Source organism: Cygnus olor, chromosome 7 (genome assembly GCF_009769625.2).
Source record: "Cygnus olor isolate bCygOlo1 chromosome 7, bCygOlo1.pri.v2, whole genome shotgun sequence".
NCBI classification, from domain to species: Eukaryota; Metazoa; Chordata; class Aves; order Anseriformes; family Anatidae; genus Cygnus; species Cygnus olor.
The window spans coordinates 6,800,152-6,817,114 of NC_049175.1; the positions used below are offsets into that span (position 1 = coordinate 6,800,152).

At 42.6% G+C, this 16,963-nt stretch overlaps 1 protein-coding gene across 1 annotated transcript in view; it reads left to right on the forward strand.

Annotated features, from left to right (window-relative positions):
* The window catches only part of CDHR1 (cadherin related family member 1), a 52,834-nt gene that overhangs the window by 20,278 nt on the left and 15,593 nt on the right, over positions 1–16,963 (forward strand). The window contains 9 exon segments of the mRNA XM_040563526.1: positions 448–564; positions 2,228–2,371; positions 4,891–4,969; positions 7,788–7,888; positions 10,405–10,483; positions 10,486–10,607; positions 13,440–13,563; positions 13,566–13,591; positions 16,758–16,922. Coding sequence (XP_040419460.1) covers positions 448–564; positions 2,228–2,371; positions 4,891–4,969; positions 7,788–7,888; positions 10,405–10,483; positions 10,486–10,607; positions 13,440–13,563; positions 13,566–13,591; positions 16,758–16,922 — 957 coding nt within the window.

A 16,963-nucleotide genomic window follows, 5' to 3' on the forward strand; every position in this document is an offset into this window, starting at 1 on the left:
TTAAACATTTAAATCCTTGACAATAATCTATGCATGCAACATGCCTGTTTCTTTGAAGCCAGTAGAACTTTGAAATGCTAAGGGATAACACCATTTTTCTTCTTCCTTTTTTCTCCCACATCTTCTCCCCCACCCCAGCCTGGTTAGGCCTCTCTATCTCATTGTGTGCAATGAACTGTTAGCCAATTTAAGATTTCACAATGAAATACTAAAAGATTTTTTAAATCTACATTGAAGCTAACTGATTTATTCTGAATAATGAGAGACTCATGGTTGGTTCATGAATTGTTCATAAACACACAGAGGTGAAATTCATCAAACACATTATTCACCCAAACCATATCATTATTCTGGTCTTTTCCCTTAGAAGATGAAATAGAAGATTAATCCCTACGGCAATCTTATTTCCATACCTGTAATCTTTCGCTGTTTCTCCTTTTCTTCTAGAACATCCATGCTAATAAGTTTACAATAGACCGTCACAGTGGTGTCCTGCGCATCAAGACAGGGGTCACCCTGGACTATGAGAAATCAAGAACACATTTTGTCGTTGTCGTAGCCAAGGTATAAAGCTTTTTTCAAAAGTAGAGGAGATGAAGGGTTGCATTTGAGAAGGGCGGCTTAGGTCAAATAGAGATATGGCTTAAACAGTCTCTGAAATAAGCGTAACACTGAGGCAGCAGACTCACTCCGTCTGCCACATCTGGTGGTATGATGGGTAACGTGGAGAAGTGAGGGAGGAAAGGTGACCAGCTGAGTAACATCTGGAGGCATTTGGTGGTGGGTTTCCCACATTTAGATCAGGCTTCAGTGCCAGGGCAGTAAGTCCAGCTGCAGAAAGTCACCTGTGCACTTTAAGAGTCACCTAGAAGCAAAAGAGTTGGTGTATCAGCCCCAGCTTTGAGAAGTGTCAGGCTCTTTGGGCAAGTGCAGGTGCCCAGGGCTCCCTCCTATTGTCCAGCACACAGCCCTGCCACAACAAAGGGGCAACCCCCTGGCGGGCAGGCAGTGTGCGTCACTGTCGTTAGCCACAGGAAGACAGAGGAGACAGCTGGACCCAGAGCAGCGCACAAGTGACTTTCATGGAAATGGCTGTGGATGCTTTTCTTTTACCTCTCTGCTGCCTTGTGGCAGGATCTTACTCGAATCCTGCAAATGTTGCTGCACATCCCTTCTTTCCACTATCGTTCTCAGCAGTGCTGTGCCTGTGGCACAGCTGAGGATTCATAACAGGCATTAGAAGTTTATGGGATTCTGAAGTAAAGTCTCTCAGGATCCTGTGCAGAGCTGTCACACAGGCAGAGTCACACTGGTGGAAAGAAAATGATTTTGCTGCTACTTACGGTGACTTCGAGTTTCTCATGTTTTATGAAAAGTGTATGGATCATGTTATTTATTTAGCCAGGGTTAATTTGAAGAGAAATAACAAAAATTTGGTCTAAATGCTGCCTTTGGGCAGTAAGGAGGAAAAAAACCTGTCTCTCCCCAAAAGAATGGAAGTTGCAGAACAGACACAGCAGACATGCTGAACAATTCATACGAGCATGACTACTGACATCCAGCCAATGCTCTGAGACTGAGACTGTTAAAAGCTTCTGAAATTGTGAGGCATTTTTCTAATTGGCTCTGCTGTATCGATAGCACAGAGTTGATTGCAGTAAAGTCCCCAGACACTGTTTATACACGGTGGCTCTCTAACAGTTTCTGACTTTGTGCTCCTCCATCCTTTCACTTATGTCACATAAGAGTCCCTAGGAGACTTTGATCACCTGCACTGTTTAATTTTTCCCTGGAAATGCACTACTTTGCTACCTCACATTGTCTTGAATTTATGGCAAGACTATATGTAGGATGAAAAGCTGTAGATCTTGGTTGCTATTTTTTTGCATCTGTTTCTAGCTTTCCCCTTTCTCTCTCTCTCAAAAAAAGCTGAATTTCCTTATCCCATCTGTTCTTGACAACGGATCGTATATAATTGCATATATTGTCACAACCACCTTAATAAAAGAAATTACTTTTGAGACATTGCAAGATGTCTGCCTAATCAGAGAGGAAGCAGGACAAATGGAAAAGAGAAGGGAATAGGAAAGTAGAGATGAGTCTGTGTGTTAAGAGAGAGAAGGGATTCCTGGGACTGTGCTTGTGAAGACTCATGAGGTGTGTACAGTGCCTTAAACTGATTTGCAGATATATTTCAGCAGATTTTTGATGATCACTTCTCTTCTAGGACGGTGGTGGGAAGCTCAGGGGAGACAACAAAGTGTTTTCAGCCACAACAACGGTTACTGTCAATGTAGAGGATGTTCAGGACACACCTCCCATGTTCATCGGGACTCCCTACTATGGATATGTCTATGAGGATACACTCGCAGTAAGTGCTGGTTTTCACCTGTAGGAGAAGTGCAGTCTTTCACATCTCAGTCAAGGTGGACCCATGCTCTAGGCCGTTTGTCCTGTCCCCTTGATGACAGGCAATCCTGACATCCCCATAATGCAGAATACTTTCTGCTTAGTGGTGGCAAGATAGGCAGAAGGGGCCAGAAAGTCCATCCAGGCCTAAAATCCATCAGATTATGAAGCAAGCAGGGACATACTTAGCAGAACCACTTATGAGATCTCCTAAGACTGCATTTGTTGGCACGTGTCTGCTGCTGAAGATACTACTTCATATATACCACAGACAAACCAAGGAGTACAGTGAGCTCCTGCCTGTGCCATCACCTCAGGAACTCCTAATGGCAGGCTTGCTTAAAAGAGAGTGTAGAGCTTAGAGTTAATTCATTGTATCCACCATGGTGCCTTCAGCTGTATATTATTCTTGATGTTGATGATTCTTCCAGCTATATATTATTCCAGAAGCTGCACACTAATGAGTTGTCCCCATATCTACGCAATGGCATGATACTGTATATGGATCAGTTTTTACCCTGATACATAAGTTTTGATTAAAATTTTCTTTGTACGTAGGATGAGAAGTGGTATCTGCTTATGAAAATACCCAACCTTAGACTATTGTCGGTGTCTTGGCACCCTGTTCACCTGATCTTCCCTTGAGTTTCAGGAGAGATTGTGTCTTTACTTTCTGTCCAGAACTCCGATGTACACTTCAGCCCTTGCATGACTATATATTGCAATTCAGTTCATAGGCTGTTACATTTCAGCAGCGTAGAGGAGTATTGCTTGTGTATTTTGAAGAAGTTCAGAATGAATGATATTATGTATATTGATTTATTCTGCATAGTTGCATATAGATCTTGAAATAACTACCAGGTACACATGGGAGTTAGTGTTTACCATGGAAACAGGAGTCAATAAATGTTAATTACATCCAACCTGAGCTCATAATTTACACCATTATGATATTATAATGATGGAAGCACAAACAGGTCCTTCCCAGTGTGAGTTTTGCTATTAGAATGAAATCCACAGAGAGATAAGCTAGCAGATTCCAGTGTTGTTTACACATTTGATGTTAATTTTGTAAACTTGCTTCTTTTCTCCTTGGTGGAGTTGTCAGGATTTACAAGTACTGTGTCACTTTCAAAGGGACTGCACTGCATTTTGCCCTATAGGCAGATTTTATTGCAGCTTCCAGCATGAATGATAATAAGTACAGTTTTGTATTTCCAATTGCTCTAACAGAACCTTGCTCTCATCTGAAAAATTCACTCAAGGGTTGTCATCAAAATGTTCCCTGTTGCCATTTGTTATTAACTAACAGTTTCTTCAGTGTTCCTGTTTTTGCAGTCCAAAACAGTAGCACTTGAATTTAGAGGCCTAAATTGTGCAATTCATTGTCAGTTGGGTGAGCACTGCAATGCTGACAGTCATCATCCTTTGCAGTTGATAGGAATAGTCACATGAGCAAATGGTCTCCAGCGTACAAGCTCTGTACGTATGGCCCACGGCCATGTTACTCGCGCAGACAGACAGCGAGGCTTTTAAGGACAGTTAAATCATCATAATTTTCGTCACAATTTTATGCCCTAAATGTTCAATGAGGCAAGTTCCTTTGTGATCCTTGGTTTGCTTTTGCTGCCTGTCTGAACTTGTATTGGGTAGTACAAAAATGATCTGATGACCCCTCAGTGGCTGCCTGGGTCTCAGCATGCCATGGGGCACACAGCAACACCAGGAGCCTGTCCAGCAGCTACCAGAGGGCATCTTGGTAGTGAACCAAAATAAATCTCAGGTCTCAGATGGGTTACTCCAAATCCTTTGCCCAAGCCTGTGGCTGTGCAGGATGTGCAGCTGTTGCACACCCATGGCACCAGCACTGCCACAGTGGTGGGCAGGGGCACCTCGTGGGGAGTGGCACAGTGTGCCTGCCAGTCCTCTGGTGCTCACCTAAAGGTGAACTGGAAAAAAGGACAAGAGGCTGGATGCAGGGAAACAGGCACAGTATCTTGACAAGCACATGGCATGCCCTGAGGCTGCAGCAAGCCCTGGCCTACCTGGGGCAGCTGGGGCCCGTGTGCTGAAGCAGGATACTCTGCTGTTGGTGCAGGTAGTGTCATGGTGCTGGAGAGGGCAGGTCACACAGGGGCCTCACAGGGAACAAGTGGTGGCAGGGTCATCCCTACTTTGTGTAGAGGTACCATGTATGGGCTGTAACATCACTGGGAACAAATAAAATCATCAGTGTAGGAATGACACAGAGTTGATCCAAGGAGTAGCATCCTTCCTGCTTGGCAAAGCTAAGCACTGATTTTTCTAGCTGGGAGTCAGTGGTCCTCAGTGTGTTCCCCATGCAGCATGAGCAAAAGTACCCACTCTTCCTTCCACACCTCGCTGCAGAAAAACTTGCTGAAGTTCAGTTTATTAATACACAGTTGCGATATCATTGCTTTTTGATCTGAGCACACAAAGTAATTTCCCATTTCTCCTCAGGGCTCTGAGGTCCTCACTGTTGTTGCTCTTGATGGAGATAGAGGAAAGCCTAACAGTATTCATTACTGCCTCGTGAATGGTGAGTAGACTTGGCTTGTAAGAAATCTGAAGAGAAGTCAAACTAGATATGACGTTAAATTAGAGAGGGATTGCTAGAGCTTAATAAAGTTGAGACAGACTCGTGAAATAGTGTCAGGTATCTCAAACAACTCCAGGGCCCTGTCTACCAGAAAACAAGATACGATTCACTGAGTTTTAGTATCGGCTTCACAGAACTACGCATGGAGTTGTTAGCATGGCTGATTTGTTAGGCATCAGTAGCCTCCTCGCTGCTTCAAAAATGTAAAGGGAAATGCATTCACTGCCACTGAGCATCTCCATCATTTAATCTGGGAGACAAGAAAATGCATTGGGAGACCCAGACATGGTATTTAGAGGTATATTTCTATTAATATTGTCATTGAAGTGGCTAAACATTCAAATGTCTGGTTTCTTGGAAGAAATTATGTTTACTAGTGAAGAGAGACTGGCTGTCCAGGGCACTGGAAGTAGGTATTATCAAAAGATTAATGCTTTTCATCAGCAATTCTGAGAGTGTCTGTAGCATGTCTTTTAATAGCATAAAAACAAGACTTAGCTGAATTGATGACTCAGTAGCTGGTGAAGTCAACAACTTAGATCAACTAAACTGCAAGCTACAATTTTAGTTTTGTTTGGTTCTCTCTTCCTCCAAAGCAGGACTTCCATGACAACTGGGCACCCTGACTCACAGATGTGAGAAACCCCAAAATTTCATAAAAGAAATATGAGGTTTAGTTGAGAACTATGCAGAAAGTTCTTCATTGTGTTATGTGATCTAAAAAGCAAGGTCTAGAGCAGACGGAGAGGGGTGCAGTTCAGGTTTTGTCTTGATGTGGGATGGGACCCATGCTAAGGTTCCTTCTCCGCTGATGCAAGGAGAAAAGGAAGGCAGAAACATTGAGACAAAAGGTAGCAGAAGAGAAAAACAGATGGAAAATGAGAAAGTAAAAAAGGTGGAGAATGAGGAGTAAAAACAAAGAAATGGGACAAAAAGAAGCTAGACAAGGGAGGAAACTGAGGAAGAGAGAGTAAGTGGAGGCAGGTGAACCAGGCAGTGTGTGAAAAGGAAATAGGATTAATGAGAAGAAATACTGTATTTCCAAAGAAAGTAGAGGACCACCTGCTATGGGAGAAAATGGAATAAAAAGGGTAAGCGATTAGGCAAGAGTGGCAAATGAAGATGGAAGGGGATGACAGACTAGTAGCATGAAATGGAAAAGAGGAAGGGAATATGTGTTTAGTGCATAGAAAGTTGATGAAATAGAAAAGATTACAGCAGGTGCCTGCCCCTGCACCTCAGACCCTGACCTGAGTCATGACAAGCCATTATTACAATAACTGGAGGCTGACTAACAGCAAATGGGAAATTATTTATTCTTTACAGGTGTTTTTTTTTTTATCCAAGGAGGGTGAAACCACTTTAGAAAGCACTCTAATCCTCTGAATGTGCTATATGGAGGAACACGTAGTGCTACATACTCTTGAGTTACCAATTTCCCTGTGGTACCTAGACAATAACGCAAGGTATTGTGGCTTGAAACCACTATTGACTTCAGCTTTTTTCTCAGTCAGAATGTTCTTTCCAGGCCAATGTATCTTAATAATTAACCAGAGCATGATTCAATATCTGTTCATTGTTGTGCCTAGTATACTGTAATGAAGTTGCAGTTATTGCAGGTTTTAGCAAAATGGGACACTGTCAGATGGTTTAAAAATTAGCACTGGAATTGGGTTAAAGAAAAAGAAAAATGGCTTGGCTGTCAGATTATTATCCTTTATTTCTGAGCCTCAATCTCCTTTATTTTAAAGGTTTTTCTCTTTTCTCCTTTCAATGGTAGGCTCTGCCACAAAGCATAGACTATGGCCAATACCATGAGTGAGGTAGCATGCAAGGGTGCCCGTAGCCCTGTGGCAGAGCAGGGCAGGGCCCCCTGAGCTGTCGGCTGGTCCCCTTCTTGGGCACCTGCCTGTTTTTGGCTGTGACAGTGAGGTGGGTGCAGACATTGTGATGAGTTGCTGCTGCCTCTTTGCAAGCTGGCATTTGCTTCAGTACATATTCACCAGGTCTAAAGGGATCACAGCCCGTTCACATTCTGTTCAGAAAGATGAAAATTAGGTTGCAGGGGCCAAAGTCAGCCCACAGCCCTGTTCTGCCTGTGGATCAGACTCAGCCTCAATGAAAAAGCCTGAGCTTTAACTGAGGTTCTCCAAAATCCCTTTTAGTTCAGGCCAGCCTTGCAGAAGGCTGAGAGGTGTTTTTTATTATTATCAGCTGAGCATCTAAGGGCAGATGTTTCTCAAGAGACACTGTTTGCAGAAACAGAAACTGTTTCTTTCAGATTGTCAAACTTCTCACCTTAGCTGATATTACTGAGAGAAATATTCTTGTTTCTCAGACTTAACTATGTATGAATTGCTAATTAAAATGAGGACTGTCTATTTTTGTCTCTAAACCAGCATATGAAGAAGACAGCATAACAGAAATGAATACCGAATTTGCATGCCGGGTTGCTGAGTCTAGAAGGGAAACTGACCAAGGTGGGGGAAAGGAGAATGAGGGCAGCTGTCCATATGAGTAGGGCTCTGCCAAGCCATTCCTAGGGGAGGAATCCCTCGTTGGCCTCCATCTGTGTTTTCACCACACCGTGACCAGGCATCAAAATACTTTGTTTTTGAAAGGCAGATGCAGATCTACTGATAGGGATGGATACACATGCAAACAAAGATATACTTAATGAGGTATATGGCTGATTGATTGTGCTTGTTCAGAAAACAGGAAGAATGGCCTGTGACTAGAGTATCTTGGTTTATTGCAGGAAGTGAAGGTTCCTTTGAGATCAGCAACACGACTGGAGCCATTTCTGTTATAAAAAGCCCAAATCAGCTCAAGAAGGAAGTGTATGAACTACAAGTTCAGGTATGCTCTGTGGTCACTTGAAGACTGTTGGTCTTAAATGCCCTAAGTAGTCATGATTGTCTAAAATAGCTCAATTTATAGCCCACTTTACCTGTTTTAAGAGCTATATTTGAGCAGACTGCCAGATAGTGTAAAACAGAACAAACTGCTTTTGTTCCATGAGATATGATGTCTCAAATATCTTCTTTCAGGTGAAGTCATCTTGTCCTAGTTTCATGCCTGAGTCTAGAAAATCAAATCCTTTGCGATATGTAAATAACTGTTCTCTGTATTTTCAAATGTTATTGCTGGACTGGGAATTGACGTCTTGTAACTGCTATGTGATGAGACAGGTAACTGCAAAGTCTGTGATTAGTAATAGGATTGGGGTAGATCACACTGTGTTGTGTCAATAACCACTCCTGAAGCATTGATCAACCACGTACTAATAAATAAGTGCTAACACCCTGATGAGCTGGTATCAGTATGACTGTCTACATTATTTAAGCAATTTCTAAAGAGCAAGGATTTAAAAATGTAGAGTTAAATTGTGAAGACTCTATCAGTTTTCCTCAAGCAAATGTGTATTAAAACCATGAGAATTCACCAAGGTAAGGACAATATTGTCTGAAGACAGTTTTAAATATAGCATCCCCAAGGGCACTTTGTCTGCTGGTGGGCTTGGGCAGCTGGCTAACCCGAGAGATTGTAGGGTTCCTGTCATTCAAGTTACACTCATCCACCACTCCTTCCCCTAATCCCTCTGTTTACGAAAGTCTGTTGGCATTCTCAGATTCAGGATTAGTCAGGCCCTTTCAAGTCTCTTCCACCTCCTGATTGTAGCTGTGGCAACCTGGAGCTTGGTGCAGACTATAAAACCTGCCTGTGGGACTGAAAGGATGTTGGTATAACCCCATGTAGGTAGTGACGTGTGCTTCTATTACAAGAGTAGCACCCTTGGGTTGCCTTTGAAATCACTGAGAAGGGTCAGCTTCTTTAGAGTCAAGACACATCAAACCTTGGCTCAGACTTCAAAATGCCCCTGGAGAAGCCTTCAATAACCTTGGGAAAATGTGTCTCCTAAGCAAAGTGCCAAATGTTAAAGCAGAGATAAAATACCTGGCTGTGTAGCAAGCACAAGCCTCTATTTTGGCTGCATTCAGCAAAATTGCTGTTTCTCAGCAGTACCTCCAGATGGTTTGCACACCAGAGAGGATGAGTGGGAGCAGCTGTTAGGGAAGGAGAGCAATGGCTGTGTGCCAGGAGGGCAAGTTTTGTGGTCACTGAATGAAGCCTGCTGGATCTGCCTGGGCCTGGCTCACCCTGCTACCACCCCTTCCTGGCAGACCCATTTACAGGGATGTTCTCCACTTGCTGTTGGTGCAGTTTCTTGTTCTGACCAGATGCGTAGCAATACGTTCAGTGATACATATGGGAATTTAGGCATAATTTACAAATAAATTTCCCCTAACATATAGTCAAAGTAGTGTTGCACCTTGGCTGTTGCTGTCAGTTCTAACTGTCTATTTCAAGTTGAGGATCTTCTTCCCCAGCCTCAGAAAGAGGTACAACAATCTTTCAGGTAAATTCAATCTTAGTTGCATGTTGCAGAACTGTAATATCAAATCAGTGAGGATACTATTTGTTCATAATGGGACAACAAATTATGTGATTGAATTTAGCACTACTCTACATCTGAATGCTTTAAACAATTGAATTTTACTTCTTCAGAGCAGTTTAGCAGTTTAGTGCCTTTGTTTTTGAGCCCGTTGAATGTAAAATGTCTTTTAGAGATACCTGCTTTGTTACAAAACACCAGTCAGAGTTTCTGTGCTGACAAGAAGAAATGTCTTAGGTTCAATCCAGGAATTAGGACTGTGTGTTGGAATTGTTTAACTTAGATTTTCATCTTTCAGTTCAGAAAAACGCCAGTTAAACTTGCTCATCTGTACAAGCTCTATCCAACTTAAATTAGCTTGTCTAGGCAGGAAAGCAGAATTGTAAATCAGAGAATAAATCTCAAAAAAAAAAAAGAAGTCTCATTCTGCTTTTTCAAATTTCCAGCTGCCTAAATACAGCGAGTACGGTTTTTCCTGTAGTATTTTCAAAGCTGCTGTCCTTCCAGCAATGCAACAATCAAATACCTGTAGTACCACAGCAAATTTAAAGTTCACCTTCCCTTTCTATTCTGTCAGCACTTCAGGCAAGCAATTATCTTGTCTTTATTAGATTATCTGTCTTTAGAGAACTGTTTTCATCTAGGGTGATGTTACTAAGCTCACAAAATGAGGAGAATTTTTTCATCAGGATTTTGTTGAGACTGGTATATTACCATAACCTTCTAATCATCATAAACTTCAGTGTGAAATGGACTGAGATTTCTAGAGAAATGTAAGCCTGTGAACTGTGCACAAAATCACTGTGTGTTGGGGTGATTTCTGCATGCAGAACAATATCTGAAGTGGAGCTGAGGAAAGAACCAGCTGCAGCTAAGAAGGGAATATTCCCTCATCGTTTTTCTCTTCTACCTTCTGTAGGCATCAGAAGTCAGTCCAGAAGGTGATGTCTCTGCGTATGCTTTTGCCATGGTGACTATAAGGGTGGTCGACCTCAACAATATCCACCAACGTTTTACGGAGAAAATGGTCCCCAGAACAGATTTGAACTGACCATGTATGAGCATCCCCCAGAGGGTGAAATCTTGAGGGGACTGAAGATTACAGTCAACGATTCAGATCAGGTAAGTGGAATCTACCTGGACTTTGAGTTTTCCTGCCCTGTTTCCCAAAGACGAGTAAAGGCTGTCAGGATTGGCAAATGTCTGGTCCCTTTTTTTTCTTTTTAGGACCTCAACTGTTTCACCTGCATTCCCAGAAAGTTCAGGGTAGACAAAGTATCTTTGGGGTCCATTACCACAGAGAGTTTGGAGCCAGAAGCGTATTTAGTCTTTCATATACCATTATGTCAATGAGCAGGGTGGTCCTAAAGCTGCAGTCCAGCTCTTGGGCCACTGAAGTCAAGCAGTCCTTATTTCTACCTATTGGTTCTATTCAGTTTGTCAGTGTAATGTCCAAGAACATATTCCCTGTAGAGATTTACTTAGGGCTCCCAACACTTAGTAACTTTAAGTGTGTGCTGTCTGTATCTTCTCTAGCCCTCTGGAAACAACCGGTTGTACCCTTCTGGCCTCTATGTTAACCAGAGTCTGCAGTGATACTTGATAAATCATTCCCACCGGAGTGATATTTTTAGGTAATCTGAAAAATTATGCCAGAGCCAAACTAACTAACCAGATCAAAGGAAAAAAAGAAGGCTCCATCATCTCAGCCTGATATCTAGCTGACCTCTGATACCAATAGGTACTATGGTGATGGTTGCTATAGGGATCCCTAAGCTAAATACTGTATGAATGGCATCCATCTGAGTTAGCCTCAGGTTAGGTAGTGACAAGAGAAAGCTTAATGCATCTGAGAACTGTATTGCTATTGGAAAGAGTGCTCTTATATAACTGTGCTCAGTATTGTGCTGTTTTGACTGTATTGTACTCTATCAAACCCACTAGCTCTTCCCCCCCTCCTGCTGCTCTGCAGCAAGCAGATAAATGACTGCTTTCAAAGCAGTGCTACGTCTATCCTGCTATTGGTCACAGAGGATGTTGCTGCAGAAGAAAAGAAACAAAACCCATTCTTCTATTTAGAGACAAAACATATTTATCATATGTAGGCTGACAAAATATTCAGGGCTGCAAGTTAGGCTATAAAATAAGCAGAAAACATTGCTAAATATACTGTATAGATTTCTCAAGAAGCTTCCTAGTATTGTGTAAGGCATCACTTAGGGGGATTGGTTTGCTTTGTTTTAAGCATAGAAAGCAGTGTTCTCTTCTGCACAAGAGTTCTATATAGCGAAGAAAATTCAAATACATCAGTTTGTCACAGCCACCGTTGCCCCTTTAGGAGAATGGGTTGCGTAGGTGAGAAGGAAGTTATGAGCATAGCCTGTTTCAGGCCAAAAGTTCAATGGAAATGCCATCTTGCAAGAACATCATACAGAAATTTCTCCCTCTACTCTCTTCATCTGACAGATGCAGCTAAGGGCTCGGTGTGTTGTCCTTTCAGTCATTCCGTGTCTCACGGCTGTCTGCTTTGAGACATGCAGAGAGGCTTGCTCTGAGCTGATCTGGGTTCAGTGCACATCACTGTCAGAAATCACACAGCCATTGGAGGGAGGCAGTTCTCTCCCCACCAGTGCCACCATCCTAAGTACAGAGGACTTCTTGTGGTCAGATATTCAACTTTCCCCATAGTCCAGCAGTTCCAGCTTTTTTTGCATGCTTGGCTTTACTGCCCAGAAGAAGAGAGCCTGTTGTCCCCTGTGTAGCTGTGGGGGTTTGTATAACCAAAAAATGCAAACTGCTGTGCTATGCCACACTGCTGAGCTTAGATCCAATATCACTCGGTTTCCTTGTGGGTCCACCGCTGAATACTTTTCCTCTTGACATGGTTGCAGCAAGAACTGCTCATAACAAGCCCCTGGGAATACAGCTGAAAGTAAAGTTTTCCTTTGAAAGTTACTGTTAGAAATTCTTCATCTCAAGATTCATGCTAGGAGCAAAACAGGGCACCAGCCAGGCACTGAATGTGGCTGGTTATCACAATGTAATCATGACATGTTGGAGAAATTGGTGAAGTCAGAGAGCTGGTTAGGCGGGCTCAGCTCATTTTCCTTCTTCCCCTGTAAGACACAGATGTGAGAATCCCACTTCATCTTTTATTTCTGTGCTCCAGTTAATTTTAAAGAGTTGGTCTGGCACTAGGGTCCCTGGTCCCAGCTCACACACCAGTGGTGGTAACCTTCTAGATTTTGCTGCTTCCAATTTCCTCTCTGGCTAGGTTTATCTATGTGATGGGATTGTCTTCTCACTTCACCTGGAGAGATGTTTGCCACATTTTATTCTGCAGAAGCGGAGCTCATTTCTGCTCCCAAGTGCACCAACTTCCAGTAGGTTTGGTGGCTGTAACTCTGGGCTAGCTATCCAGTCAGTGCAAACTGTCAGGTACCATCTGTTGGAAATTGCACATCTTCATGGCTCTGCATCATCCCAAGAATGAGTTCTTAAAGGTAACAGGTTGGGTTTTTGAGAGGTCTGTTGTCCTGACTCAAGCAGCACAGTTGTCTTTCCTTGGCAGGAACCAGGAGAAGGCAGGACTTCCTTGCACATGGTGGTGTCCTTCTCACTGCACTAGCTGGCAGCATGCAGTACAAAGCCCAAGACTCCTTGCCAAAAAAGTGCCTCTCGTAGCCAGTTCTACTGGAGGGTTTTTCCATTATGACTGGAAGAATAACCAAGCTTGTCAATCTACTTACAGAAAAGCTACGTGTTTTGTGACCAGGGCTGGAGGGATATATAACTAAGCTTCTTAGTGGTCTCTTTCTCAGGGGATGGAGAACAGAGGTCTCTAAGCAGTAAGACTGATGCTAATTTTATACAGCCTGAAGAAACAGAGCCAATGTAAGTTGTAAGAAATGAATTGTTCACCAAAAACAATGCAGTATCTGCTTTTATTCACAGGGAGCCAATGCTAAATTCAACCTCCGTCTTGTTGGACCTGGTGGCATCTTCCGAGTCGTTCCCCAAACTGTCCTGAATGAGGCTCAGGTTACAATAATAGTGGAAAATTCTGCTGCTATCGACTATGAAAATTCAAGGTGTTAACCTTCAAGGTACTTCTGCTTTCTGTGTCTTCTCTGCCTGTGTATCTGATATGTGTATGCTGGCTTACGTATCTGATGGGATTTATCTTCTCAGTCCACCTGGAGTTGTCTGATGCTTTGTCAATGACATTATATTCCATGTAAAGGACACTCATTTCCACCCTTGGTTCATCAACTTCCAAAGGTTTAATGGATGCATCTGGATGCAATTTAGTCCAGTCAGTGCAAACTGTTGACTATTATCTCTGTGAAAATTGTACATGCTGTGGCGCTGAGTCATTCTAGACTGAACCCTAAGGGTGTTATTTCTTCTCTTACAATGATAAATCACAGGGTGAAATCCTAATTTCTCTGGAGCCAGAAATTCACCTGCTTAGTTCTAAGTAATGTGTTCATGATCATGCTTTTCAATATTGGCTGGCTGAAGATCCCAGCTGACTGGAAAATTATTTCCCAGAATTGCTCACTACCTTTGTCAGAGCATATCTGTATATATGGCCTTTTACAGACTGATATGGGGCTATCGCACCCATGCTGCAAGCCAACCATACAAGAACCGGCATTCATCTAAAAGCTGGAAACTTGTATTATCACCTTCCCTAACGGATTCATCAGTTCATAATGAGCATAATTAAGTAGTATGGTTTGTGTCAGCTGCCTCTGAACATGAATATAGATGTTTGGTTCTGTCTGCATCAAACAGTGTAGACAATCTCTGTAGTCATAAAAAAAAAGTCAAAACTATATAGCTGAGTGCAACATGCCAATTTTCATTTTATACATAAAAAGGTGTTTTTTAGTACAGTTCAGAAGTCAGACTTCCTGGATTTTGTTCTCACCCTTACCACATAGTTTGTTTTGTGTCCTTAGCAAGTCACAGAATTACAGAATATCCTGAGTTGGAAGGGACCCACAGGGATCACTGAGTCCAACTCCTGGCTCTGCACAGAACTACCCAAAAGTCCTTTCACTGCAGTATGCTTCATGTCTCTTCTTGTACTGTTGGTTACTCAGTTTGAGCTTCATGGGTTATAGATGCTACAAAAATATGATGCATCATTATTGTAACAAAATGAAGATTCAGAACGGGTTATAAAATGCTTCTGAAACTAATTATAATAAGCATACATTTATTCAGGTTAAACTGCCAAAAGACCAGTAAAGAAGCTACACATGGCCTCCTCATGAATGCTAATAGAAATGGAAGCAGTTAATGTGATTGGCCTGAACACTGAAAGAATTAATTACTAGGAAAAAGAAATACATCTTTTTACTTGAGTAGTTATTCTTTTTTGGGGGGTGGGAAGGGAGGGTGAAATTATTTCTACAGAAGAAGGACTGTACAGCTTTGCTAAAAATGCAGAGCCTTTGTCTAGATTCCAAATGAAGAAGGTGCAGCTGAATGATACGGTAATAATGTATGACAGCAAATACTTTATAGAGACTTCATTGCCTTCTCCATTTCCTGAAAAGTTCAAATCGCTTCCTACCCAGTTTTAGTTGGTAAAATAGTCATTCTAGTTAAACTTGGGGTGAAATAGGTTCTTATTTCTATTTAACACATATCCTACAGCAGCTTTGAGAAGCTATTGTCATTTTTTTTTCCCTGTAAACAATGGTCCTGCTCCTCTGGTTTGTTATTGAACAGCAAAATGCCAGAGAGGGATTAAAGTGATTGGACTGGGAGGTGCACTAAAGAACTACCTGAGGCAAAGGCTACTTGAGAAAATCGTCTTACGTTTAGGGCTGGCTTTTTAAATACAGGTTGGTCAGCATGACCTTCTTCATTTCAGCTGTCAAGAGCCAGAGCAGGTTTCCCAAGTTTTGGCAGCTGTGATAATTTGTACCTCTGTGCCCTCCAACCTGGCCTTTTAGAGCTCGAGCTCCTCTGCCAGAGAGGCCAAGTGTCACTGTCCCACTGTGCTGGCACTTGTTGCCACAGGCTGACCTGCTCTGGGGGCCAAACCACCTCCCTCCCTCCTTCATCAGCTCACAGCACATCCTCCTTGACAAGAAGCATGGACCTGCTCCTCACCTTCTGCAGACACTCACATCTCCCGCAGACTGGGACCAGATGAGGCTGCAATTATCTTCAGTTGCCAAAATCAAATCTATTTTAACAAATCACCTGCCACTTTTAAGACTATATCTGTCTGCTTTTCTGGCAGTTGTATTAATTGTTGCTGTGTAGTCCTCTGAAGAAACAGTTTTACACTATTTTTTTCTTCTCTCTGCTTATAATGAACTATATATGACTGCATAATACATTGCAGAGAAGTAATCTGACAAAAATCCCCCCTGAGGGAAGGAAGATGTTGTCAGTATGTTGACATAGCTGGACTATGACTGCTGAAAGGAGAGGGAATAAAAATGAATGTAAAAAACAAAGTGAAAAGACTAAGCCCTTATAAGATACTTTAGCAGGGGCTGATACCAGCAGCAAAGATTTCGCTGTGGATGCTATAATTTAGTTGTAGGTCCACGTGCATGATAAGCAGTAGGACTTTATCTGTGTGCTGGTTTAGAGCTGAGATTGCTCACAAGCAGATTTGGTGATGTCTATATGACTACCTTCAAAAATGTAATTTGGTGAAACACCATCCGAGACTCTCAAGCACACAAGTTAGCACAGAGATGCAGTAACAAACTCCTCTTCTAGAACAGATGTGATCTGTAGTGATTCCAAACAATCCTTTGGGGCTGAATTCTTCAAGAATCCTGTCACTGTGTGTTTTCAACTGTTATAACTGTTTGTAAGGTAGGAAGAGCTCCAGAAGATGGTACTGAAATAGCTTTTTCCCTGCCTACTTAAACTGCTCCCCTCCAAACCCTGTCAGCTGTAGGTGACACAAACTTCTCCCAGTCTAGCAGGGCAAGGACCTGAACACAGCATGTGCCTCTCAGCCAGTAAGTGGTGCCACCGCTGGTGGACCTCACACACCACCTGCCTCAGTGGGGAACTGTAACACGGCAGGGGAAAGGCTGAGTGCCCTGCGAGTGGCACGGGGAGGATGAGCTCCAACAGCCTTTGTCTCAGGTGCTGCATGAAGCGAGCAGGAGACACCATGGCAGCCATTCTCTACCATCTGAAGCTCAAAGCTTCCTCTATGAAGCTCCTTTAAGAAGTAGTAATATCAGCTTTGTAATAATTTTCTGTGGTTTTTTGTCTTCTTAGCTTCTTGCAATAGAGGTGAACACACCAGAGAGATTCAGCTCAACAGCTGACGTGGTGATACGCTTACTGGATACAAATGACAATGTCCCGAAATTCTCCTCTGACTACTACATTGCCAGGATCCCTGAGAACTCCCCAGGGGGCTCAAACGTAGTTGCTGTAACTGTAAGTTTATTTATCTGTTAAGAAAATACTCTCTTTTCTAG